General features: G+C 41.8%; 1 protein-coding gene across 1 annotated transcript in view; it reads left to right on the forward strand.

Annotated features, from left to right (window-relative positions):
- Nucleotides 1-26,997, forward strand: part of Rere (arginine-glutamic acid dipeptide repeats) — a 367,060-nt gene that overhangs the window by 140,064 nt on the left and 199,999 nt on the right. Inside the window, 1 exon segment of the mRNA XM_037203202.1 lies at nt 22,716-22,786. Coding sequence (XP_037059097.1) covers nt 22,716-22,786 — 71 coding nt within the window.

Below are 26,997 nucleotides of genomic sequence, written 5' to 3' on the forward strand. Positions count from 1 at the left end.
AAAGAAAGCCAAGAGGTCAGAGCTCAGAGCTAAAATCTCACTCTTCCTCCTGCTGTGTCCCAGCTTTTCGAAAGAGAGAGCTATTTCCTATGTGTAAGTCGTTTTTCCAGTCATTCTGTCTTCTCATTGGTTGTAAACCCAAACACGTGACTGCCTTGTCACTGTCTGAATGTACAGCCCTCTAGGTCTTAAAGGCATATGTCTCCATTGTTAACATTGCTAAGCCATGAGAAGAATTTCATGTGAAGTAATAATCAACACACTGGATTCTCACCCAGGTTGAAGTTTTTCCAACAACGGGATTAAAGGATGCCACTTAACCTAGTGCAGTCATTTCACTGAGAACTCAGCTTCTGAATTTATTTGTATAAAGTTTCACATTTCGAGGGAGCCATATAGGATTTGGTTTTGATTTTTCAGAAAATAATCAATATTAGACAAAGTCATATTTACAACTAGAATTTCCTTGGTTGACAGTTGAGAAAAGAGGTGTGTGATATGGAATTGTCAGTGATGAGGCATTTAAAGGACTTGTAGATCTGCTGGGGAGCATTCGACCCATGCAGGTTCCAATGCTGTGTGTGCTTCTTTTTGATTCAGACTCCATAATGGGCCACAAGGATGCCTCACCTGCCCAGTATTGGTTGTAGTATTAAGGCAACTCCACCTAGTTAAAAGGGAGGTTTATTTTGTGGGGTAACTTACAAGTAAAGGGGTAGGTTACAGGGTCCAGGAAAGGTGTAGTGCAGTCCAGCAATGTTCTCTGGAAAACTCTGCTTGGTCTACCACCAGCGTCCAGGATCCAGGAACCAAAAGAGCTGGCCCATCCGGATCTCGGGTCTTAAGGGCTCCTGTTTCGGCCCTGCCTTATAGGCGTGACAGTTACCAAAGCCTCAATGGGGATAATACTTCCAGGTCAAAGCTGGACCAGCTACCTACTACAGCCCACTCTTCCAGACCATTATCACTGAGGACCTGTTTAACTTAGGGTGTTTTTTTGTATTTTCTTGTGTCTTTTTTTTTTTTTTTTTTTTTTTTTTGAGACAGGGTTTCTCTGTGTAGCTTTGCGCCTTTCCTGGATCTCGCTCTGTAGACCAGGCTGGCCTCGAACTCACAGAGATCCACCTGGCTCTGCCTCCCGAGTGCTGGGATTAAAGGCGTGCGCCACCATCGCCTGGCTCTTGTGTCTTTTTGCTTTGGTTTGGTTTTAGGAGACAGGGTCTGGTGAGCATTGATTGACTTGGAAAGCACCCCGTCACCAGCCCGGTGGTCTTAAACCTGTGATCTCTCATCTGCTCCTGAAAGCAGGGACTACAGGTGTGCGTCACAGTGCTGGGCGGCCCATATGGTTGTAAATCGTGAGAAAGGAATAATGTGTTGTTAGAGTCGATTATCATTCACAGTTAGAAGTTGTACTGTTCTCCTTTTTTAGAAATAACAGTTGAGTGTGTTGATGGGGATGCACTGTTGGAGTCATTGCCAGCTGCGGTGTGCAGTGTCAAATGCCAGACCCCCGCTCATCACACATAATATGGAATCTCCCTTTTGTGTCACTAGGGACATTTCAGGATGTTAGGAGTCAGGTGCTAATGGAAATGCTGCTCAGACTGTCCCCTCCCGAGTGATAATTAGTTAACTCTGAGAAGTCCTCCAGCCAAGAAAACCTCTGATACTGAATAGTACCTGTCTCTGCTGTTTATGGACTGCTGTGGGATGGTCTGTATGTCAAATTGCTCTGATTGGTCAATAAATAAAACACTGATTGGCCAGTGGCCAGGCAGGAAGTATAGGCAGGACTAACAGAGAGGAGAATTGAGAGGACAGGAAGGTGGAGGGAGACACTGCCAGCCGCCACCATGACAAGCAGCATGTGAAGATGCCGGTAAGCCACGAACCATGTGGCAAGGTATAGATTTATGGAAATGGGTTAATTTAAGATATAAGAACAGTTAGCAAGAAGCCTGCCACAGCCATACAGCTTGTAAGCAATATAAGTCTCTGTGTTTACTTGGTTGGGTCTGAGCGGCTCTGGGACTGGTGGGTGACAGAGATTTGTCCTGACTGTGGGCCAGGCAGGAAAACTCTAGCTACAATGGACTGTGACAGTCTTTGCTGCTATCTCTCTAAGGAAACTAACTTGGAGGAAATGTGTTAGGCAAATGGTGGCTACCTTTACAGCTTGACAGAAGTTCCCCTCCTTGATAGTCTCAAATAAATGTCTGAGAAGACCATTAGGGCTCATTTACAGAACAGCTGGCTCTTCTAAAGTACTTCGGGAGTGTTGTTTAATACCCTCCCCCAAGTGCCTGCATCTATGGATGCTCCAGTCACTTTCTCATTTCTTTTTTGCATAGTGCTGAGGATTCAACACAAGGTTTTACACATGCTAAGCAAGTGCTCTACTGCTGGTCTGTATCCCCAGCCCCTCCAGTCTCTCGTATAAAAATGTGTAGCATTATGCATAGCCTGTGCATACATCTCATACTCTGCAGTTATTGACAGGTCACTCTAGATTCTTAGTGGGATAGAAATGCTGTTCTGTCGTTGTGTTGTTGGTGTGTTATGACTGACACAGTTCTTTTCTCTAGTGTAGCCCTGGCTGTCCTGGAACTTGCTCTGTAGATCAGACTGGTCTAGTGTGCCACCATGCCCAGCTTCTAATTATTTTTGATCGGTGCTTGGAGTCACAGATGTAGAATTAGTTAATGCACAGAGCTGACTAGAGTGCCTGAATGGTTTGGAGATACTGTGATTGTGCTCTACTGGGCACTGTGAGTATATGCTTGCCTTTGACCTGCTGAGTGGCTTCTGTTAAGTAGTCTGGAAGCTAATATTTAAAGCTAAATGACGGGCTGGAGAGATGGCTCAGCAGTTAAGAGCACTGGTTGTTCTTCCAGAGGTCCAGAGTTCAAATCCCAGCAACCACATGGTGGCTCACAACCATCTGTAATGAGATCTGGTGCCCTCTTCTGACCAGCAGGCGTACATGCAGACAGAACACTGTAGACATAATAAATTAATCAATCTTTAAAAAAAAATAAAAATAAAGTTAAATGATTTAGCTGCCTTTCCCAAATAATTTCTAAGGGGAGGTTTGCTAAATATTGCCATTCTTCTGGTTCATTTTCAAAACCAAAAAGTCAAGAGTAGGTTTCTATGACTAGATTCCCAGATGGACATTCGTATCACGCCCACCCCCCACTGCTGCCTCTGCCTTTCCTTCTTGGTGTCTCTGTTTCTGTTCTGTGTTGTCTTTGTAGAGGGAATTGAACTTGGGGTCTTTTACTCTACTACTGAGCTACAGTCTGACCTCTTTTTAAACAATTGTAGTTTCAAGTCAGAGTCCCACTGGGTCCCTGAACAAGACTTGAACTTGTGACTATCCTGCCTCAATCTCTTGAGCACCTGGGCCCTAGGGCATGTGTTACTGTGCATATTTGTCCTTTTCTCTCTTCTTATTTTTGAAGACATCTTATGTAGTCCAGCCTGGCTTTGAATTGTTTCTGTGTGGTTGAGGATGATTCTTGATCCTCTTGCCTTCATTTTAAGCACTGGAACTATAGGCATGGTGCCTCACTCCTTAGTTGACTCTCAAACATTTAGGACCTTTAGAGAATATTCCAAGAGAGGTCTTCTAGGGATCCGTAGTTTTGGACAGATCTTTAAATGAACAGTAATATGTGGAAAATTTTGAATTTAGGTATCTCCCAAAGTGTTATTAGGAAAGAGCCCTGTAGCTGGGAGGTGATGGCACACGCCTTTAATCTCAGGACTTGGGAAGCAGAGGCACGTGAATCTCTGTGAATTCCAGAGCAGCTAGGACTACATAGTGAGACGCTGTCTCAAGCCAACCAGCCAGCCAGCCAGCCAGCCAGCCAACCAACGAACCAACCACAGTGCAGTGGTACTTTGAGGAGAGGCTGTTGCATTCCTTGCCCCAAGGGGCCAGTCCTCTGCTCAGGTTGTTAGAAGTGAGTGGTGTCACTCAGAACTTGTTAAGATTGAAGTTTGTGCACTGTCCTGTGTAGAACTTTCTTTGCATTTGTTCTTCATCTCGGGAGTCACTCTGTTCTGTCTTGGAGCTCAGTGAACTCTTGTTACTACCACTGCCCATGTCACTTTTGTCCAGTAGGACACTGTAGCCGTCCTTATCTTAGTCCTTAGCCTTTTATTAGCTGAGTGGCATTGGCTTTGCATTCCCAGGCTTGTCACATTTCCTTAATAGATATTTACATGTGTGTGTAAACTTAGTAATAATTTTGTTTACTTGCATTTTAGGATTGAGATGTGAAACATTTGTCTGATTGTTCTTTTATCAATAAAAACTTTGGAGTCAGTTGTTGGTTGTTTCTGCTCTTTTAGGAGGCCTGCCACCTAGCTCCTCCTAAATAAATCACATACGGAGACTTGTTCTTACTTGGCTTGTTTCTAGCAAGCTTTTCTAAACTTAAATTATTCCTGCTACCTTTTGCCTCTGGACTTTTTCACTTTTCTTATTTATGTATATCTTTCTTTCTTTCTTTTTTTTTTTTATAATTTATTTTTGTTTTATGTGAATTGGTGTTTTGCCTGCATGTATGTCTGTGTGAGGGTGTCTGATCTTGGAGTTCCAGACAGCTGTGAGCTGCCATGTGGATGCTGGGAATTGAACCCAGGTCATCTGGAAGAAGAGTCAGTGCTCTTAACTGCGAAGGCATCTCTCCAGCCCATATATCTTACTTTCACTCTTACTCTAGCTGGCTGTGTGGTTGGGTGGCTGGCCCCTAGCGTTGTCCTCTCCTTGTTCTTTCATGCTTCTTTTTCCTCCCAGATTTTTTCCTTCTATTTATTCCCTCTTCCTGCCAGCCCCGTCTTCCTTTCTCCTTACTTGCTGTTGGCTGTTCATCTCTTTATTAGACCTTGAGGTGTTTTACACAGGCACAGTAACAGCTTCACATAGTTAAATAAATGCAACATAAGAGAACACAACACATCTTTGCATCATTAAACACATGTTCCACAGCATAAACAAATGTAATACATCTTAAAATAATATTCTACAGTCAGATGGGGTAAAAACCTGATTGATCAGAGAAGTGTGGTGGAGAAGTGACCAATGACCTCCTTTCTCTCCCCGTCCTAAATCCAAAAGGGCCGAGCACCTTTCTGAGCACCTCCCTGTTACTTCCTGTGGCTCTCTGTATGGCCTGCGTCCTCCGAAATCTCTGTGGCTAATTTTGGTCAGCTAGTAGCTAGCTCTGCCCTCTGATTGAAGGTAAACTTTATTGGCAATTTCCTGAGTGTCAGAGTGTGATCAAAATATCCCACAACAGAGATGTGTAATTTCTTTTGATGAAAATAGAATTAAACTGGGAATAATCCAAATAAGGTCCATTTGAATAACAAAACAAGGCCGGGTGGTGCTGGCTCATGCCTTTAATTCAAGGGGAATCTCTGAGTTCTAGGCCAGCCTAGTCTACAGAGTAAGTTCCAGGATAGAGAAACCCTGTCTCAGAAAACAAAAACCAAACAAAACAAACCACCCAAAACCAAACCAAAAAACCCACAAAACTTTAGGAAGTTTAGTGTATGATTCTTTTAATGGAACATTTGAAAGGAGGCCCAAGTAATCTCTGAGGTCAGGAGAGAGGTAGGTTATGGGCTATGTATGGTACATGGCTTAGCATGAGAGGAGCCCCCCCCCCCCCCCCCCCCCCCCCCCCCCCCCCCCCCGCTTCTGACCATGCTTTGTTTTGTTGGTGGCACTTACATGAATTTGTCCACTCTTTGAAATTTTATTATCCTCATCCTTTTCTATATATACTGAGTACTTCAGTGAAATACTTGCCACCCTTCATCTCTACAAGACTATTAACTGCTGCTGGGATTGCAAGTATGCAGCCCCTCCCTCTACTGTAGATCTTACTCCTGCTTGGGAGAAATCATAGAGGTAGTGTGGTTTACTAGGGTTTCAGTAGCAAAGCACTGAATGGTTTAAACAACAGGCTCCAAGATGTGGAGGCTAGAAGCCCAAGATTGGTGAGATTGGCAAGGCCATGTTCCCCTGAAGGAACTAGGAAGAAGCTGTTCTAAGCCTCCATCCTGTCTGCATGTTTTGGGGTCTGTCCGTACTCCTCCCTTTTAGAAGGATACCATGCATATTGGACATGCCCCACTCCCATCATCTTAACTCATTACATCTGCAGCTACTCTGCTCTTAAATCACCTTCTGTGGTGCCTGGGGGCCAGAACCTAAATATATCGATAGGGATGGGCAGACAGGAAGAGCTAGCTTTGTTGTTAGGGAGACCCATGTTTGAGTGATTCAGATTCATCTTGCAGCTGTGTCTTTAGAACTGTTGGGGGGAATCCATTTGTTTGTTTTGTTTTGTTTTTTAATTTATTATTATTGCTATTATTGGAGGAGGCTCATGTGTCACTTGATGTGTGGAGGTTGGAGGACAACTCTTGGGAAACAGTTCTATCCTTCCCATAGTCCCAGGGGTCTAACTCAAGTTTTCACACTTAGACAAGTTTTTAAAGCCTGCTTGGCCATCTCACTGGCCGTATTTCCTATTCTTAATCACATTTTAATGTATGTTTAGTTGTAGATCACATTAATTAACTTTTATTTCTTCTGTTTCTACTGAAATTTCACAATATTTCTTTTAGTGTGGATTAGGAATTAAAAATGACTTATCTATAAGGGTAAATGAAATAAGAAAAACTGCAATTTAAAGTTATTAAAATTAAAAGGAGAAATGTCAGAAAATTTGAAATAGCCATGTAAATTTTGATTTCATAAGGAAAGTCAAGTGACTGCCTTATCTCAGGGGCTCAGTTCTTAAAGTGCTGGTTGGGCGCGGTGGTGCATGCCTTTAATCCCAGCTCTCTGGAGGCAGAGCCAGGTGGATCTCTAAGATCAAGACAGGCACTAAAACTACACAGAGAAACCCTGTCTTTATCTTGGGGGAGGGGGGCAAGAAACCAATCCTGGTGGACTGAATCAGTATCAGCATTTTACTTGATGAAATTCTCAGGTGATTTAAATTCATGTTAAGTTTTGAGAATCACTGATCTGAGCCATTGTTTCCCAGCCTTCCTTCAGTTAATGTTTAAGTAGACAATGAGGTTATTATCTTGAGAGCCAACAAGGATCAGCATCCCAGTGTGTTTGCCATTTGCGTATAGCCAAGTAGGATTTCAGCGGAACCAAAGCAAAACAAAATGGATTCCAGGTGGGGGGGGGGAGGAGGGAGGGCTTGCTATGTTACCTAGGCTCAGTAGGTTTACTTCAGACTTCTGATCGCCCATCTCCACTTCCTGCATTCCGGTATTTCCTCACATGTCACCATTTTTTAAGAGGGACATACTTACTACAGAGCTGGATTTTTTTTTTTTTTTAAGAAAACAGGAGACTATCATTTCATGTCTTGAAACTTGGTTTTTTTTTTTTTTTTTTTTTTTTTTTTTTTTTTTTTGAGACAGGGTTTCTCTGTGTAGTTTTGAAGCCTGTACTGGATCTCGCTCTGTAGACCAGGCTGGCCTCAAACTCACAGAGATCCACCTGGCTCTGCCTCCTGAGTGCTGGGATTAAAGGTGTGCATCACCACCACCACCACCACCACCACCACCACCACCACCCAGCTTGGTTTTGTTTTTTGAGGATTTATATTTACTTTTAATTTTCTGGGTATGAGTGTTTTCCCTGCATGCATATACATGTGCCAGGTGAGTATAGTGCCCTTGGAGGCCATAAGAGGACATAAGATTCCCTGGAACTGGGACTACAGACACCTGTGAGCTGCCTGCCATATGGGTGCTGGGAACAAAACCTGGGTCCTCTGCAAGAACAGCCAGTGCTCTGAATTGATGGGCAATCTGTCCAGTTACCTGGCTTGGGATTTTGAAGTGAACTATATATAATATGATAATAGTTTAAAAAGCAGCAAATGGGCCGGGTGGTGGTGGCACACGCCTTTAATCCCAGCACTCGGGAGGCAGAGCCAGGCGGATCTCTGAGTTCCAGGCCAGCCTGGTCTACAGAGCGAGATCCAGGAGAGGCACCAAAACTACACAGAGAAACCCTGTCTTGAAAAACCAAAAAAAAGGGGTGGGGAGGGCAGCAAATGGTACCAGCAGGTCCTTAGCACACAGAGGACACCAGGGCTCTTTAGTTAGGATCTCCGTGCTGGCTAGTCAGCTCAGTCTCCTGGTCTGTGACAGACAGCACCTCAGTCACAGTAGGAGATTTGTATCTACTTAGTGTCCACTTGGACTGAGATCTCATGCATTTGTGTAAAATCCTCTGCCCCTTTGCTTACTGAGCAAGAGTTTGAACTCCTAAGCTCTGGAGGTTCAGCTTTTGTTGGCTCAGTTAATTGTTTATTTATTATACATTTATTTATTATAATTTATTATAATTATACATTTATGCTGTGCTTTGTGGTAGCTGAGGAAATTGCTGAAAGGCTTGTTTAATCTGTCATACACTGTCAGTTTTGTTAAAACTTTCATAGGAAACAGTTTTGATTTGGATTGGCATGGTGGTATGTGAGTTGGATAACGTAATTGAAATTGAAATGCAGGAATTTGGCTCTGCTCTTGCCAGACACTGGCTTGAATTTGGTATTGACCCATGTGCTGTCGTCTTTCCAGGTACTGTCTTCTGTGTGCTCTGCCAGCTCTGCCAGCTGAGAAAATTAGACTTTACAAAGTTAAAAATATTGTCTATGAATTTAAAACTGGAAGGGTGTGTTTATTATTTTTGTTGAGTTTCCTTAAAATGTACCTGAACAAGAGTGATTTTTGTGTGTGTGTGTGTGAAACATTTAAATATTCCATAGCAAATGCTTTTGTGAATAAATTTTGTCTTGGAGATATCTAAATATCCTAAATGCTGGAAACATTAAAAAAATGACTATTTCTATATTTTAGCATAAAATTGATAGTGGATTTTTAAGAAATTTTAAAATTTTTTTGTAGTAGATCATTTTACTATCATAAAACCATTAAAGGCAAGTTATTACTTTGCTCTTCTGAGGGAAAGTTTTAAAATACATGAAAATTACTAAACTTCTGAAGTCACTTTACCAAGTATATTGAATTAATAAATAATATCCAATAATTTTCTGTCGTCCCTGTGCTTTCCTGGAAGGGTACGTCTATGAATTCCCTCTTGGAACTGACTCATACAGAAGTGGACAAGGGAGGACAGTGGGTCAAGTCAGCACCTGTGCTAGCCCATGGATAGGAGAAATTGTCACTCATTATTGCTGCTTATGAACCTTCGAGGTGGACTCTGGGAACTTGACTTAGCTGGGATCTTTTCGAGGAAAGTTGTCAGCTTTGCTGTGTCTGGTTCCGTCTGGTTTCATCTTCCTCTGGAGGCTGGTTCTAAATCCTGGCAGAAGGTAATAAATGGTTTGTGCTGTCCAGTTACACTACTTTGATACTTTCGTCATTTTAACCCTGGGCTCCCTGTTTTTTTTTTTTCCCCCCAAGACAGGGTTTCCCTGTGTAGTTCTGGCTGTTCTGGAACTAGCTTTGGAGCTAGGCTGGCCTCAGACTCAAAGATCCACCTGTCTTTGGAGTGCTGGGATTAACCACACCTGGCTTCATGGTTTTTTTTGTTTTTTGTTTTTTGTTTTTTTGGAGACAGGGTTTCTTCGTGTAGCCCAGCTGCCCTGGAAATTACTCTGTAGACCAGGCCTCCAACTCATAGAGATTCACCTGCCTCTGCCTCCTGAGTGCTGTGATCAAAAGTGTGCACCACACCGCCAGGCCAGTGTTCTATTTTTTTAAATGCCCTTTCTAGGAGGATCATCTGTTCCTAGGTTTCTCTTAAACTTAAAAAGTTCAGCACGTTTTCACAAAATTGTGTTCTGGATGCTATTCTTGACTAATTTAAATATTGTGTCCTATTTAATAGTAATTTAAAAATATCTTACACTTACTTTGCCGGGCGGTGGTGGCGCACGCCTTTAATCCCAGCACTCGGGAGGCAGAGCCAGGCGGATCTCTGTGAGTTCGAGGCCAGCCTGGGCTACCAAGTGAGCTCCAGGAAAGGCGCAACGCTACGCAGAGAAACCCTGTCTCAAAAAACAAACAAACAAACAAAAATATCTGAGTGAAGCACTGAAGTTACTGGGTTGATTTTCTGTTGGAGATTGTCAGCTGGCCTATGTCTTCTGTTGGTTACTCCACTGTGTGTGGCTGTGGTTCTTCTCCATCTGCGATTATCATTAACACATTGGCTTTCAAGCTCCTTGGAAGGATAGGAAAAGCTGACATCCCTTTCCAAGATTCTGTTCCCGGAAATTGGTGTAGTATAGGTCAGCTTATATTCTGTGGCCTGAGCTTAGCCCTATGAGCAACCCAGCTCGCTATGTGGGAGCCTGAGAAGAGGCCCTCTACCCAGCTAACAGCATGCTCTGCTCCTGAGGGTAGCGAAGAATGAGCTGTGTGTTCCCCAGCAGTCTGCTGCAGAGACTAACAAGTACAGCTGAATTACTGAGACATAACCGGTTCTTCCATTAAATTGTAAATTTGTCAAAGGAAGTCTCTTTACTTTCTTTTTCTTTATTCTGAGACAGTTTCATGAAGCTCAGGCTGACATTTGAACTCTTTATGTAGCTGAGGATGACTGTGAGTTTCTGAGTCTCTTGCCTCTGCTTCCTGAATGCTGGGATTCGTGGTGTGTGTCACCACATTTGGTTTTATGTGGTACTGGGGATCATACCCAGGGCTTCATGCCTGGGAGGCAGGCACTCTACCATCTGAGCTACATTTCTATTTTTATTCACTCCATTCTTTCCAGCTCTTACAGGAACAGTACAAGTGTTCCCAAGTTTATGATTCTGTTTCTTACTGACTTTCTACATTCAGTTTTAATGTTTACTTTTTAAAAATTGGTTTGTATTTTATATACATTGGTGTTTTGCCTGCATCTATGTCTGGGTGAGGGTGTTAGATCCCCTGGAACAGGAGTTACAGGCAGTTGTGAGAACATCCCATTGAGTGTGCTGGGAATTGAACCTGAGTCCTCTGCAGGAGCAGCCAGTGCTCTTAGGTGAAGTTTTTCATTGGGACCACTGTGTAGCTGGAGAATTTCTCTCCAGCTCCTGCCACCAAGTCCCACCAGTCCCGGAGCCCACTTATAAAATAAACACACAGACTCTAACATTATTTAAATTGTTTGGCCATTAGCTTAGGCCTATCATTGTCTAGCTCTTACTCTTATATTTAGCCCATTTCTATTAATCTTTACTTTGCCACGTGGCTTGTGGCTTACCAGTAATTTATATCTTCCTTGTCCTGGCAGCGGCTCCAGGCAGTCTCCCCTTTTCTTCCTCCTTCCTCAATTTTCCTCTCTGTTAGTTCTGTCTATACTTCCTGTCTGGCTATTGGCCAGTCAGTGTTTATTTACATATATCGATATCCATAACACCATTGGCTCCATAAATAACCTCACAGAGACTTAATTTTAAATGCTTGCATGATAGCTTAGACTTGTTACTAACTAGCTGTTACAACTTAAATTAACCCTTATGTCTTACCTATGCTCTGCCACATGGTGGTACCTTTTTTCAGCATGGCATGTTTTGCTACTTCTGTGGCTTCCTATGACCTCTTGACTCCACCTTTCTTCTTCCTAGTGTTCTCTCTGCCCTGAAAATCTGGTCTAGCTATTGGCCAGTCAGGTTTTATATATATTATATATTTATTTTTTTTTTTTTTATATATATATTAGCATTGAGAGCAACACATCTTTACAGTGTACAAAAGGATTATTCCACAGTACTGAGCCATCTCTCTAGTCCCTAATGTTTACTTTATTATTATTATTATTATTAATTATTGGTGTGTGTGTGTGTGTGTGTGTGTGTGTGTGTGTGTGTGTGTGTGTGTGTTGGCAGGCTCTCAGTCTGTAGGTCAGGCTGGCCTAGAACTCACAGTAATTCTTCTGCTTCAGCCTCTTGAGTCTTGGTATTATAGGTATGAGGCACCATAAGGGTTCAGGGCTTTAAAAATGTAATTTTGATAAGACTTGGTTCTTACCTACTTTAACACTTTGTTTAAAATGGAGAAGTCTTATTTTTTTTCTCTAAATTCTGATTTATTCTGTCTCAGCAGATGTTCAAAACATGGCTTTTCTTGAGTTTTGGATTGCAAAAGCAAAGCTCTCATTAAGTTTCGTAGTGGCCCACAGCAGCTGCACTTCTTCATTGAAGAGTGTTGACTATAGTTTGGTGAGGGAGGGGGTGGGGCGCGCCTGCAAGAGCTGCCAGTGGCACAAACAGTAAATGAAATCTTCCATCTCCTTTTAGAATTAGGAGCATTTAGATATTTCACTACTTTGACTTTACTCAATTCTCTGCTAATTTAGATTATAAAAGTGGCAGGTGGATGGCAGATTAGCATATAAGATAACCCCTGCAGTCTTATATTTTACCCTGAGTATATTGTAGATTTTATAGAGCTAAGTTACTGCATGTGACATCTCAAGGAGACAGAGAATGGAAGTCATTGTCTATGTGTAATATTTTCTCAAGATACTTCAGAATACTTGTAATCCATTGTGGGCTGAAGATACTCATTGGAAACCTGAGGTCTCAGTATTTGTTCAGTTATGTAAAAATGACTAGGTTTTAAATTACTTTTTGTTGTTGTTGGGTTTTTTGGTTTGTTTGTTTTTGTTTTGGGGGTTGTTTTTTGAGACAGAGTTTCTCTGTGTAACGGTCCTAGCTGTTCTTAAACTTGATTCGTAGCCCAGGCTGGCCTCGAACTCACAGAGATCCGCCTGCCTCCACCTCCCGAGTGCTGGGATTTAAGGCATGCACCACCATGCCTATCCTTTAAATTACTCTTAAATGCCTGTATATATAGTACTTGGCTCAGAAAGAAACAGAAACAACAAAACCAACCATACAACAACTATAGCTGGAAACAGCATTGTAAGGGAGCAAGAGAGCAGCTTAGAGTTAGGGAACAGGTTTCATTGCTTTTAGAACTTTATATAAATTATAGCAACTAATTCAACTGGAAGCTCACTGCAATGATTTCAGTGTTAGCTGGGCTATCAACAGCACCTTTATAATCAGCTCATAAAAGAAGAGCACAGCCTTTGTGTATGACCTTACAAGGGTGATTTTTTTCTGTCTTGTTTTTTTTGTTTTAGAAGTATGGTGGAGAAGGATATAAAGGTAGGCAAAATTCTTGCTTCCCACCCTCATTTTCTGGGGAGAAATTCACTCATTTTAATAACGTGGCATGTTAGTAATGGGCTTTCAGCAGATTGTTAGAGCCTGAAGGTGGGTGGAAGCAGACTTGCAGTCTTGGATCCTGGAACTTAGCCAGGATTGTGTAGGAAGGACAGATACCTGATGTGAACAGCAACAGAAAACACTGATCTATCAGGGCTGATGACCCAGCAGTTGAGATTCCAGGCCAGCCAAGGAAGAACATCTGTGCTTTTCTTCTGTTCTTTTTTTCCCCCGTTTCTTTCTTTTTTCCCTTTCTTTTCCCTTCCTTCCTTCCTTCCTTTTTCCCTCCCTCCCTTCATTCCTTCCTATCTTTTTTTTTTTTTTTCCTTTTGAGAGAGAGACTTTCTGGATGTTACCCTGGCTGATGGGAACTTTCTATGTAGGCCAATGTGGCCTCATACTCACAGAAATCTGCCTGCCTCTGTCTCTTGGGTACTGGGATTAAAAGCATGTGCCACCATGCCTCTGTTCTTTTAAGAACTGCACTTTATCATTCTGTGATGCTGGTGGTTATAGTCTGGATAGCAAATGTTGATCTGATGTATTTCTCTCACACAACTATGAGGATGCTTAGGTGAAAGTCTAATCATCCAAGAAGGGTCACTTGTGGGATGGTGGTATCTGTGCATAAAACAGAAGTAAATTTCTGTTAAATTTGAAAACAATGTTCAGCGTGCATTACTATGAGTTGAGTGTTTTATGTCCAAATCTATATGGCATATCCTGCTTTTAATAAATTTCATCTAATCTTGACATTGTGATTAATTGAAATACATAAGAAAAATTGTCTAATGGTAAGTAAAAAGATAGGCAGAAAAATTTAATTTTCAATTTTGCTAGCTTGAAACAAGTGTGATGTGATGACAGAGGGTCTGTCTTTCCATTCTGACAGTAGGACTTCTACTTCCTACTCTTGGCCTGTAGTTAAGATTGTGGGGGTGTTAAGATTGTGAGGCAGATATTTAAATGTAATGGAATATTTATTATATTTCTATTCATTGTGTATGCAACTATGATGTAGGTAGGTGCTTAAAAAGTACCAAAGAGGGGCTTGAGCGATGGCTCAGTGGTTAAGAGCACTGACTGCTCTTCCAGAGGAACAGGTTCATTTTCTGGCACCCACATGGCGGCTCACAGCTGTCCAGCTCCAGGGATCTGACACCCTTACATAGAAATACATGCAGGCAACACATCAATGCACATAAAATAAAAATAAATAAATCATTATTATAAATAAATCATTTCAAAAAGTACAAAGGAATGATTGGTATGGGAAATTTTATAGTTTAATTTTATTTATTTATTTAAACTATGGAACAGTTGCTTTACAAAATTGGAAACTGCAAATTACAGTTAACTGTCATTAATTCTGTTGAATAGAAATAAGTTCCATTTGCTGTACAATCACAAGGAAGGCTTGAATGAGTATAAATAGATGAAATCTAAATTGTACTGACAGTACATTAAACAGTAACAGAAAACCTGTAAAGCAAATGGATTCACTGTGATCCTAGCTTATAATAAAATCATTGCCAAATAAGAGTGATAGCACTGTGAGTTCTCCCTGTGCATTTCTAGCGAGCACTACAAAATTGCTTTGAAGCCCTTTTTGCAAGGCTGGGGCTCCCCTGGCATTGTTTTCTGGAAAGCAGCTAACCTTGCTTGAAATCTGCCTTGCAGGGCATGACACCAGCAGATCAGCAAAGCAATTTGTTTGTTGTCAACCATGTAGGAAGACAGGAATCCTCTCACAGGTTTACCTGTCACTGATCATTTTCCCTGTGAACACTGGGTATAGCACTGGTTCCTTGATGTTCATCATTTTACTTGGTTCCACCTTTTTTTGGGGTGGGGGCAGGTTGATGCTGGGCATGAATCCCAGAATCTGGTATGTACTAGACAAATGTTCTGTGACTGAGCTGTGTATCGCGCGCGCGCGCGCGCGCGCGCGCACACACACACACACACACACACACGTTTTTTATTTCTTGAGATGGTGCCACTGTGTACTCCAGGATGGTTTTAAAAGTCATGATCCTCCTGTCTCAACTTCCCAAGTTCCTGGATTATAAGTATGTGCCACCACACCTAGTCCATGGTCCACTTTCAATCCTTGAGTTAAAGATCTATCAACATTTCTATTAGTAATCAAACCTGTCCAGTTTAACAGTCATTTTAATATCAGAATTTAACTTGTTTTATGTGTGTGATGAGACATTGGATGTTAGAGACAACTTTTGGGAATTAATTCCTTCCTTCCATTCTGGGCTCTGGGCATTGAACTCAATTCACCAGGTTTACATGGGAAGTGCTTTACCTGCCAAGACATCTCACTGCCCTGTAGAACAGATTTTTCTTCCTCTTTAGTGTTTAATTTTTGTGTGAGTCGTTGAACTGGGATAGGACAGTTACTCCAATATTTTGCCTTAGGAAGTCAGGTACAGTGTGCTGCAAGGTGGGGAGCATGGGTAGCCAGGGCCTCTGGTGCTGTGAATCCTGCTTCTCTAGTTAGGTGGGCCACTATCCCTGTGGCCACCTCAGTGGCGCTGCAGATAGAACCCAGAGCCTCATGGACTCATGCACACCAGGTGGGTGCTCTACCACTGCTTTAAAAATAGAATTTCTTGCTTATGATACCTTTTTTATGATACAAATGCTACAAAATACAAAATGTTACAAATATTATAAATTTTGAGAAATGACTTAACTGGGGTTTGGAGTTGAATTGGTTAGAATCATTTTCATAGAGTTAATACAAGTTATAAGAACATTGTTATTTTTCTCTATCTATCTATCTATCTATCTATCTATCTATCTATCTATCTATCTATCTATCTACTATCCATCTTCTGACTATATCTATCCATCTATCTATCCATCTATCTATCCATCATCCATCCATCCATCCATCCATCCATCCAGTTTTTTGAGACAGGGTTTCTCTGTGGTTTTGGTGCTTGTTCTGGAGCTTGCTCTGTAGACCAGGTTGGCCTCGAACTCACAGAGATCCTCCTGCCTCTGCCTCCTGAGTGCTGGGATTAAAGGTGTGCCCACCACCACCACGGCTTGGCTAAGAACATTTTTATAACAAATTGTGAAGATGGGAGTTTATATTCCTCTTTGCTTGAGTAATTCAGGTATTAAGTCATAGTTAATATTTAGAATGTCAGCATAGTATGCTTTCTGCTGCTGACAAGTTAATGCTTTTTCTTGTTTTACTCGGTTTCAAATCCAGGTAGTTAATGATTGATGTGGGAAGGGATGTGCTGAGGCAGCTATTCTTAAACCCCAGCAGTACTTCCTGATTGGATGATAGCTGCCTAGGGCCAGCCTTTAAACGTGGGAGCAGTGGAAGCGAAGGGGCTGTGCATGTGTATATGTGTGCTGGCATGTAGAGACCAGAGGACAGCCTTGGTCCCCTCAGGCACTGTCCATTGTTATTTGAAATGGGGTTTCTCACTTGCCTTCAGGTAGGCTAGATTGCCGGGACCCACCCTCAAGGTACTAGATTACAAGAGTGCTTCACTCTGCCTTGGTTTCGATGAGGGGTTATACGAGCGCGGTCCTGGTGCTTGCAGGGCAAGCACTTCACTGATGTACCGGAAGATTTCCTGACATCTAGAAAAGAGACATGTCTACACTTGGGGGAAAAAAATCCCTTGAGTTTGTTACACTCTTCTTCCCATTTTTCCACCATGCTGTTCTCTGTTTAGACAAGAGCCCATGTAAGCTTTGTAGCATTAGTTAGAACTGATAGACAGTTCGTGAGTTTCATAGACATAGCTGCATTCAGTTATCATGAAATTTGAAGAGGATGGAGCCACTGATATATTCCACCTGGGGCATTTTTCTGAGTTTAAACTTTTCAAGATGAGGCCGTCAAATTTGGTGACAGTTGACAGAATCAAATCAAAAGGTAAGGGGCAGGACAGGAAGGTGTTCTTTGTTCCTTTGAAGCTCCCCACCGTTTCCAGACATTGTTAGTATCTTCTGTCTGGCAGAAAGGTGAAAGCCAGCCTCCCTCCACTTGCCATTTTGTGAAGAAATGTTTCGTCTTTCTTTAGTGTTTGGTTAGGGTCTCATGTAACTCCTGCCTTCATATCTTCCTCCATTTGCTCCTCATAGAAGCTCTGGGCATCTGCTCTGCACAATGTGGATCACATTATGGTGAGGCGAACAATGCAGCTGGCATCGACTGTGTTGAGGATGGTGATGGTAGAGATGAGATTGTTTGCTGGAGGCCCACAGTGTACCAGTGCTTCTGGTTTGGGATCCTGGCATCAGGATTTTAGTGTTGTTTTGAACAAGCCTAGGTCCAGGTTCAGGGAGACACTGTCTCAAAGGAGTTAAGTGGAGAGTGATAGAGCTGGATGCCCAGTGAGCCCCTCTGGCCTTCACACATACACAGTGGCAGGCATAACTACATACATGCACATTACACTCACACACACACACACACACACACACACATTCACACACACACTTTTTTTTTTACATTGAAATTGGCAGACATTTGTATTAACTAGAGAGATACTTGTGGACTTTATTTTGCACTAATTTTACCCACTCATGGTTACCTTGTTGGATGGTTCTGAGTGTCAGGGATAGAGGAAGAGCATGGAAGAGAAATGAAAGATCCGAGAAACCTGAAGGTCAGCTTCCCATGTTCACTGCTGGGCTACCCAGCTGTGTCTCTGAAAATCTCTTTGTGAGAAAGGCTTTGTTCACAAGGAAAGGGTTTTCTATTTGAAATTCTATTAGACTGGCACTGCCATTCTTTGCAAGGGGACGAGAGAGTATTTCAAAGATTAATAGGTGGAAACACATTGATGGAGGGAAAATTCTTTATGGGGCAGAGCAGTGGCTGCGTATTGTAACTACAGCTTTAATGCAGGGCTCTCAGACCCGCTTACTAAATTAGGGGGTGAAGTAAGTGTCCACTCTGCTTAGTGAGGAGACTGTCAGGAAAAACACTGATAGGTGCTTTGTGTTTCACGATGACAGGCTGCCTGATGTGGCAGGCTGTGATTTTTACCCCTGAGGAACTTGCTTCACTGCTCTATTTACATAAACCTGCTGGTTTGCTGAGGGTTGAAAAGGCAGAGGCTTTTCTTTGCCTTGAGAATTTGCCTTCACGTTTGGCTGGCTTCCTCCCTCAGCTCAGCAAGGGCTCTGTTTGCAGATGGCAGCAGTGATTCTTGGACACAAAGCTATGTCGAGGTTATGAGAAACAGCCAGAAATATCCCTGTTCAGTGTCATCTCCCAAGTCAGGGGTTCCGGAGCTCATGTTCGCAAGCATTTGAAAGTGACACTGAGTGCAGAGGCTTGGTGTTAGAGCATAAGACTCAGTACACACGCTGATCTCATTTTCAGACATCCCTGCTAAAGAAAACATTAGTTACAATGTATTGTTCAGAACAATTGATAGTGATGGAAAGAGCCTCATTGATTTTTTTCCCCCCTGGCCCATTTCAGGCATGCTGATTTTAAGATTAAAACAATGCATATTTGCCCCCACAGCAACTGTTGGCTCAATCTGGTGAATGCTTGCTTTCCTGTGGGTGATTTTGAAAATGTGCATTGTGCATTTAATGAACTGCATTGTCTGCTCCGCCCTTTAGAACGGCTGCTTCCAAAGAAGAAGGGCTTTTAACATTTAAAACCAAAGGTGTGTGCAGTGCTTGTGTTGACTGTGAGCCTTGTATTGTCACTTGGAGGATCATCAGCTCAGCTTTTGGATAAGCCATGCAGTTGTAAGTTGCATGTCAATCTTGCCAAGTCAGTCTGGCTTAGAAGATCCCTGGGCACTTATTCCAGCTGTGCCTTGACACTGTTCTTGACTTGGCCTTTTCAGATGAACTACTTTGAGGCTGGCAATGTCTAACATGTACAAGGTCCTAAGTTAGACCCCCATTTCTGCAAAAACAGAGACAGATCTACAAATAAAAACAAAATAAATGATTTTATGCTAGCTATAAACATTTATATAAACCGCTTTATTAAGTAAGCTGCTTGATTAATGAGACCAGAGAGAGAATACTTCTAATAACTATTTGGCCTCAGTTTAACCTTTTTTTGGGGGGTGGGCAGGGTGAGATAACCATAAGGGCAATAAAAGAAAAATTATTTCCTGTAACACTTGAATTGCAAATTATTTCCTAGAGTGCGTTTTCTTAAATTGGGTTGTCCTGTTTTGTAGGAAGAAAAAGTTAACTGCAGTAATGTTTCATACTTTATTTTAAAACATGCATTAGCCAAAACTGGTCAAGGCAGTATTTTCCCTGCCTGGTTGATAAATTCACATCTTGAAAAAAAAAATTAGCTCGTAAGACTCATGATCTTATCCATGATCTATTATTCTTCATATCGAAGGAAACTGTTTTGTCATCTACTTTCGCAGTGAGCTAATCTGCCCTTTCATACATGTTTCAAAATATTGAGATTTTTGACACAGCCATAGGTTCTACAGATACTAGCCTTGTATATTGAAATTATGTAAATTCACAGCTTTGAATTAGTTTGAGTTGCCATGGTAATTGTTTAAATAAAAAAAGATAGCTTGTGTATAGCAAAAAGGCATTAATAAGTAATTGTGGTAATTCCACAGGTCAGGTTTCAGGTTCTTCCCTCAAGTGGGAGCCTTTTCCTCAGGCAGCCTTCTTTAGCCTGTGTGTCAGTCAGGTCCAATCAGATAAGAAACACATGTCAGCAGCTGCCCTTCACCTCCAGTGCCTCTTTTCTCTTAGCACTCACATCTTGGTGTGTTTATACATGAACATTTTCCTGAGTCCACTTGTAGCAGAACATAGATTTTCTCTCCTTTCTCTAGAAAGCTTTTTTTTTGCGGGGGGGGGGCGCTATGGGAGATAGTTATTGAAACAGGATTTCATGTAGTTCTGACTAGTCTTGGACTCACTGTGTGTTCCAAGGCTGGCCTTGAATTTCTGATCCCCCTGCCTCCATCTCTCAAGTGCTAGCATTAGGTGTGAGCGGGTGAGTGCACCACATCCGACAATGGAAATTTGTTAGTGTACAAGTTAACAGTGCTTTATCTTTCAGAGTAAGAGGTTTTGTGGTAAAAATGATTCTGTTAATTAAGAAAAGATATATAAAGCCTTTCTCTGTTAAAATCATCAGACTTGTAACATGGTGTCATTGTCCCACATCCGTTACTTAATTCAGGTTTGTCTGGTTGTGAGGACACCAGTGGCAGACATTAGTCCTTGGTGGACACAGGGATTGCTGTTGTACTATTTTTAGAGCTTTGGAGATGATGATGATGATGATGATGATGATGATGATGATGATGATGATGATGTGGACAGTGCAGACAGTCTTGACTGTCAAATAATGGAACAGACGATTCCTTCTTTGCAGAGGAGCCATAGGAATGTATTCCTTGTGCTCCTATCCTGTAATTAGTGGAAAGCTATGTACGGTCAGAACTGATAGAATAGACAAGGGCATGGCTGGCACAGACCGGACAGAGGAATAGGCATTTCTTTTGGAGGGTGTAGCCTAGGGTAGGATGTGGGATTTGGGGAACAGAATATTGAACTCCACCACTTAGGAGGTCATGTGTCTGTTTTTAAGGCAGTGAACAAGTAGCTTAACGTAAAGGATGGGTTTTTTTTGTGGAAAGGGAAGCAGGAAGAAGAAAGCACATGGACTGTGCCCTGTGCTCAGGTGAGTGAGTGTGCAATTGCTACCTGGAGATTTGAACTACTGGAGCTTCGAACAACAGGGGCATACCACGGAAATTAAGAATTTTGGGACCATTCCCAAAATTGGGACTACTTTTAAACTTTTTTCTTAATTTTAATTTTTGAGACAGGTCTTGTAGTCCAGGCTGGCCCCCATCTTGTTAGTTTCCCTTGCTGAGTGCTAGGGTCATGGTGCTGTGAGTCACACTACTGTGCCTGGCTAGAGCTCCAGTTTTTTTGTGTAGAGTTATGTTTCTTATATTTTTTACTTTAATAACAAACAAGGGTTATGAAGAGAAATATTAGCCTTGGTGGGAAGAGGTTCTCTAGCTTGTCACTTGAGATGATTAATGTGTTAGATGGATGATGCCTAAATACAGAAGCAGTGTCAGTTGTCACCTGGGACCTTGAAACAAGATTCAAAGCTCAGGGCTAACTCATCCCTAATCCACTTAGGTGTGTGGCTTCATGGACTCATTGTCTGCATCTGAGAAGTCAGGGGAATCTTCTTTTTCTGAAATGGCTTTTGGATGCAGTGACCCTAATATTGTACAGGATGTTTTCCGGAACGTTTTGTCTATTAGAGAGGCTGTCTTCATGATCCAACCCTGAGTGTGTTTACTATTTTTAGAGTGGGACTTGACTGTCCACCGGTGGGATGACTCCAGGTTGTGGCTCCTTTTTCTATCTTGGCTTTTAATGTATATGGAAATAAAATCTTGGCTTTCTTCGAGTTGTCAAAAACTGGTTGTTCTTACATACACACATTTTGAAGGGCAGGGAAAGGATATGATGAGTGGCATTTGCACTGTGGATATTGTTCTCCTACTCCCCAGGGTTGATAGCTGTGAAACTTTACTTCTTGGTGGGTAATACCTAGACTTCGAGTCCTCTTCTGTGGACATTGTTTTCCTAAAAACTCATTGCTTCTCCTAAGAACTGTGTCCCACAGGCAATTTTAAAAAGCAGCCTTTACACTTCAGCCATGAGCATCAAAAATAGTTGCCCAGCCGCTGCCATGCCAAATGCAATTTAGGAAAGCGTCCTGTTCTTTCTGAAAGGTATATATATATATATATAAAACCTAACTTACTTTTCGTCATTCCTCCTTTGATAGGCTGCCTTGATTTTCGTTACAGTCAAAGAAATATTGAACAGTAAATTACCCAGAGCTGATTAGATTAGTTCTCATTCTTTTTTATGGTATAGGTGAAAAGGTTATTGTAGTAGCATGTTCAAGCTGGTCTTTCCAGATAGCTGTTTCCTCACAAAATATTTGTTGAAAATGAAGTAGCATACAGCAAAAAAATTTTTTTTTTACAATTCTGCATAAAAGATTTTTCATTTGCCTTAAAGTGTATGTATTCCCTTTCCTCCCCCTCCCCAGGTCCGGGATACAGGCAAGTACCACCATGCCTCTCTTGATGTATAATCTTTACTAATTACTTTATCTAAATTTCTCCATGTGGATATGGATCATTTTGTAGAGCTTTGTTTACCTGGACAGAATTATTCAGACTTCATTAGGTTCTTTCAATTATCAGAAGCATGTTCAGAAAGAACCATCACTTTTATGCTACCTACAGTTTAATATCACTCATAGAAAGGTTTTGTTTTTAATATTAAAAGGTATTTGCTTTGTTATTGATATGTTTATATATTCATTTACCTAGCTATTCATTTATACACTGGTCTATGGTCCTTGTTTTTGGTTCTTAAAAAGGTAAATGCCATTTTTTAAGAAAATTTTTTCTTTTTCTTTTAAAGACTGTGTGTATATTGAGAGTCGGCGACCAAACACACCGTATTTCATCTGCAGCATCCAAGACTTCAAACTGGTAAGCATTTTCCCATGTTCTGCCTCTGCTGTGTGTCCTCTCTCTCTTCAGCTCCACAGGCTGTCAATTGCCTCTCCAGCACGCCTGGTGTGATAACCAGTGTGGTCAGTGCTACCTGCCTGCAGGCTCTGTGCTGAAATACAGCCGTTGATGGTTTCATCAGTTTGGCTTGATCATTGTGGTAATGCTTTTCTGTTGTAAACAGTGTTTCGAAGTGTTTACTCCTTTAGGAGCTAGCTGTTTTGGACAGTCTCAGATTCTCTCTAGTTTCTGAAGTGGTTTCTTTGCTCTCAGCCATTCTTAAGAGCCTGGAGTAAGTTTAGTGATGAATGAGTAGGGAGTGTAAACCAAAGACTACTTTCTTGGGAGAACTATAATTTTGCTATGGTGGTAGGTATGGACTATATCCTAGCCAGTTTTAAGGGTGTCCCAGGAGCAGAAGTTGGGAGAGGGGAATTTGGCCTGGGAGTAAGGCTGTCTGGATAGTGCTCCTGACACAAAATCTTTGGTTTTAGACAGTGGTTCCCACACCCTGGGCTCAGGATAGATACCTGGGTGTTTGTAAAACAAGCACACTCAGGCTAGGTGTGGTGACACACTTTGAATTCCAGTGCTAAGAGGCAGAGGCAGGTGGATCTCTTGGAGTTCCAGACCAGCCTGGTGTACATTGTGAGTTCCAGGACAGCCAGGGTTACACAGAGAGCCCTGTCTTCATCCCTTCCCCTTCCCCTGCTCAGTATCTTGTACACATGTGCACCTCACACCCACATGTGGACCTGTTTTCCAAGCATTAATATTCTATTTGACTTTTCAGAGATTTCCCTTATTTAAGAGCAACACAATTAAAGGGAACTATTTTTAATGTCTTTTCCTCTTGCAACTGATGTGTGAAATAACATTGAAGCAGTATCATTGTGAACCGTCTGAAAGGTTCTGCCCTTAGAATGGGGTTCTTGTACTTGAAGACTGAATGACAGCCTACAGTTTTAAGTGCAGAGCAATCCTAATTCTGTAACTTTCTAGAGAATGTATTGCATTTGTATCTGTTGATGCCCTCCCTCCCCAAATCCTTCATTACTTGAGTGTTTGTTCTTACGTACAATGTATGTGATATTTCCGTTTAAAGAATTAATGCAGTAAAACAAGTCAATTGTACATTTACTTGTAAGATATATTTACTCTTATTAGGCTGCTTCTAAGCTCCGTGACTGTTTTGCAAAGTGGCCTTGCAACTTTATCTTGTAAATTATATGCTTTTTATTTAGTTTTCTTGCCAATATGATTCTTACCATTTTTTGGAGTTGTTTGTTCTTTATCTTTCTTTACAAAGATTCTTTTTTTACAGATACTGCCTGATACCTGAAACTTTGGGAGGTGGCCTTGTTTCCAGAAGAGTTTTATTTTGGTAGTGGCTGCAGTTACTACTCTTTCTGTGTGTGTGTGTTATCTGTGTATGGGATTCTGCTAAACCAAAAGCTAGAGCTCCATGAATAATATATAGCTGAAAAATAAAATTATAAAGACTTTTCTTTTAGATTCCCATCAAATTCTGAGTCCCTTTGTACTGTGTGTGCGTGTGCATGTGCGTGTGTGTTAGCAGGTGCCTTCATGTTTGAACAGCGTCTCTTAGGAAATGCTGATTACAGTGTGGTAGTTGCTGTTCTGGGCAGAGGTCCTGCTGAGGTACGGTAATTGCTTAGGGTATTAACAGCAATAGAAGCTGAAGGTTCTGTTGTATTGAAACATAAAGCCGTCTGCAAAAACACGTGAGGTATAGTGTGCTCCTACAGTACCTTTTCAAACCACAGTGTCTCTGAGACTCCGTATTGAGCACATACTTGTCGTTGTCATGTGACAGTATTAGAGATGCTGAAATATTTGCTCCTGGGAGGAGCATAGTTTCCCCCATTTTCTTCTTTCCTCAGTTCTGTGTACTTCTTATAGAAAGACAGATGAAATAATCAAGACTAATTGCTCTGGTTTACCCAGGCTGTAGAGGAAATATGCTTTGTTTCATAGAAAGTTTTTTTTTTTTTTTCTTTTTGTTTTTTTGAGACAGGTTTTCTCTGGATAGTTTTGGTGCCTGTCCTGGATCTCGCTCTGTAGACCAGGCTGGCCTTGAATTCACAGAGATTCTCCTGCCTCTGCCTCCTGAGTGCTGGGATTAAAGGCGTGCACCACCACTGCCTGGCTTCATAGAAAGATTTTTAAAAGAAGAGATCGGAGTTGATTTTGCCTAGCAAATAACATGGCAAAACAGAACAATGAAAAATGGCTTAAAAAAAAAATCAAGTATTAGCTTTGAGGTATTGCATGATGGGGTGTTTTAGCCTTTGGTTTGAGATTATACTAAGAGATGTGCTCTCTTGTTTACACCAGCAGTAACAATCCTTGTGCTGTGTTAGGGTTTGGAGTATAAATAAGATGTGTGCTGGGATTGAAGGAGTGCTGTATGATGCTCTTAAGGTAAAGCTGCTAAAGACAGTAAAAGCCAATGAATTGAGACATGGGGTTGGGGAGCCATCTACTAGTCACTCACACCAGGGTAATACTGGCGTATTGAACTCCCAAAGCCCTGGGTGGTGTTTTACAAGGTCAGTATGTGAAAGGAAGAGTGTTTAGACTTTGTGTGGAGACCTGGGTTGATTTTTAGGGCTTGGTTCAGGATTCCTTTGGAGTATGGTATAGTGCAGGCCTCTTATTTCATTCTCAGAAATGTCCAGATTTGGATAACTTTGGCCATTTTGTCCACGGGGTTGAGCTCCATGACTTCTGCTTTATCAAGTGTTAAATCATCAGAACACATAAGGCTGCTACCATCCCACACTACTGGGTAAATTATAGCCTACACTTGTACAGGGCTAGATGGAAGCCATGATAGTGCAGAGTAGTAAGTTCTTAACCGAGCCAGGTTATTTGAAGGTTAGGGGCCTTTATCCCCCCCCTCCCCCCCGTTTTGTTTGGTTTGAGAACAAACGTAGGTTTATTTAAAAAGTGAAAACTCTCAAGAGTGGAGAATGGGAGGGGCTCCAACAGAGGAACACTCTAAAAGATAGATTGGGGGGGGGGGGAAGCAAAGTTTCTCTGTTTAGCCCTGGCTGTCCTGAAACTCATTCTGTAGACCAGGCTGGCCTTGAATGCCCAGAGATCTGCCTGCCTCTCTGCCTCCTGAGTGCTGGGATGAAAGGCATGCTCTATCACTGCCTGGCCGAAGGTAGCATTTTTAAGGGAAGTAAGTTATGTGTTCTGTTGAGAAACATTGATTCTTTTGGGTTTTATTAATATATTAACTTATTTCCAATCCAAGAAAACTTGTTTAAATATATTGATTAGAGTTATTCATGGAAGAAATAGACAAAAGCATGGTGGGGGTGCTCCAGCAAGCAAAGGAGGTGATGTGGACAGCATGTGCTTAGAGGCAGGAGGAAAGGTGAATGACTAAATAAAGATGCACTGTAGTTTTCAGAACCAGTCTCAAATAATAAAGTTAGTTTTTGGAGTAGTGGTAATGGTGACAGTAGTGGTTTGACAGTCTGTGATCTTTGTTGACCTGACTTGAAAAGATTAATTTCTTTGTAAAAAATTTGGATTTGTGGGACACTGAGGCACTATGGCAGTTTACAGGGAGGTAGAGCTGGAAGATGACTCAGGAATTGCATTTATGATAGTAACGTGAGTAGAGCCATCGTGGGCAAGCCGGCCTGCTTCAGCAGGTGAGAAAGCAGAAGAGCACCAGGGGATGCTGGTGGAGCTGCTTCCTCCCTGACCTCCCTGAGACCTGCCCCTTTCCACTAGATTCTCAGAGCATTCTGCTTTTTTGGAGATGATTGGTCCACTTGGGCTAGATTGAGTGGACCAAAGAACCAGGGATAACATCAACTCTTTTTCTCCTGGTGCCCTTCCAAAGGATTTTGGGTTACTTTGTGTGATCTAGTTTGCTTTGATGGTTTTTTGTTTTTTATCATCAAGGTCTATTTTATCCCAGAATGCAGTTAGGAATGTTGACAATCAGTCCTCCCACAGGGATTTGTTGCAAATCTGTTCTGTGTTCTTTGTTGAGCCCAACAGAGGTCACTGAAGAAGTACAAAATACTGTTTGTTATCTTCCCTTGGCAACCTTAGATTCTGATTGGAGAGTTTGTGGTGTTATTAGACATCAGTCATTTTTAGAGAACACTGGAATATCCACTGGATTGGGAGGAAGACTTAAT

This window comes from Peromyscus leucopus, chromosome 2 (genome assembly GCF_004664715.2).
Source record: "Peromyscus leucopus breed LL Stock chromosome 2, UCI_PerLeu_2.1, whole genome shotgun sequence".
NCBI lineage: Eukaryota > Metazoa > Chordata > Mammalia > Rodentia > Cricetidae > Peromyscus > Peromyscus leucopus.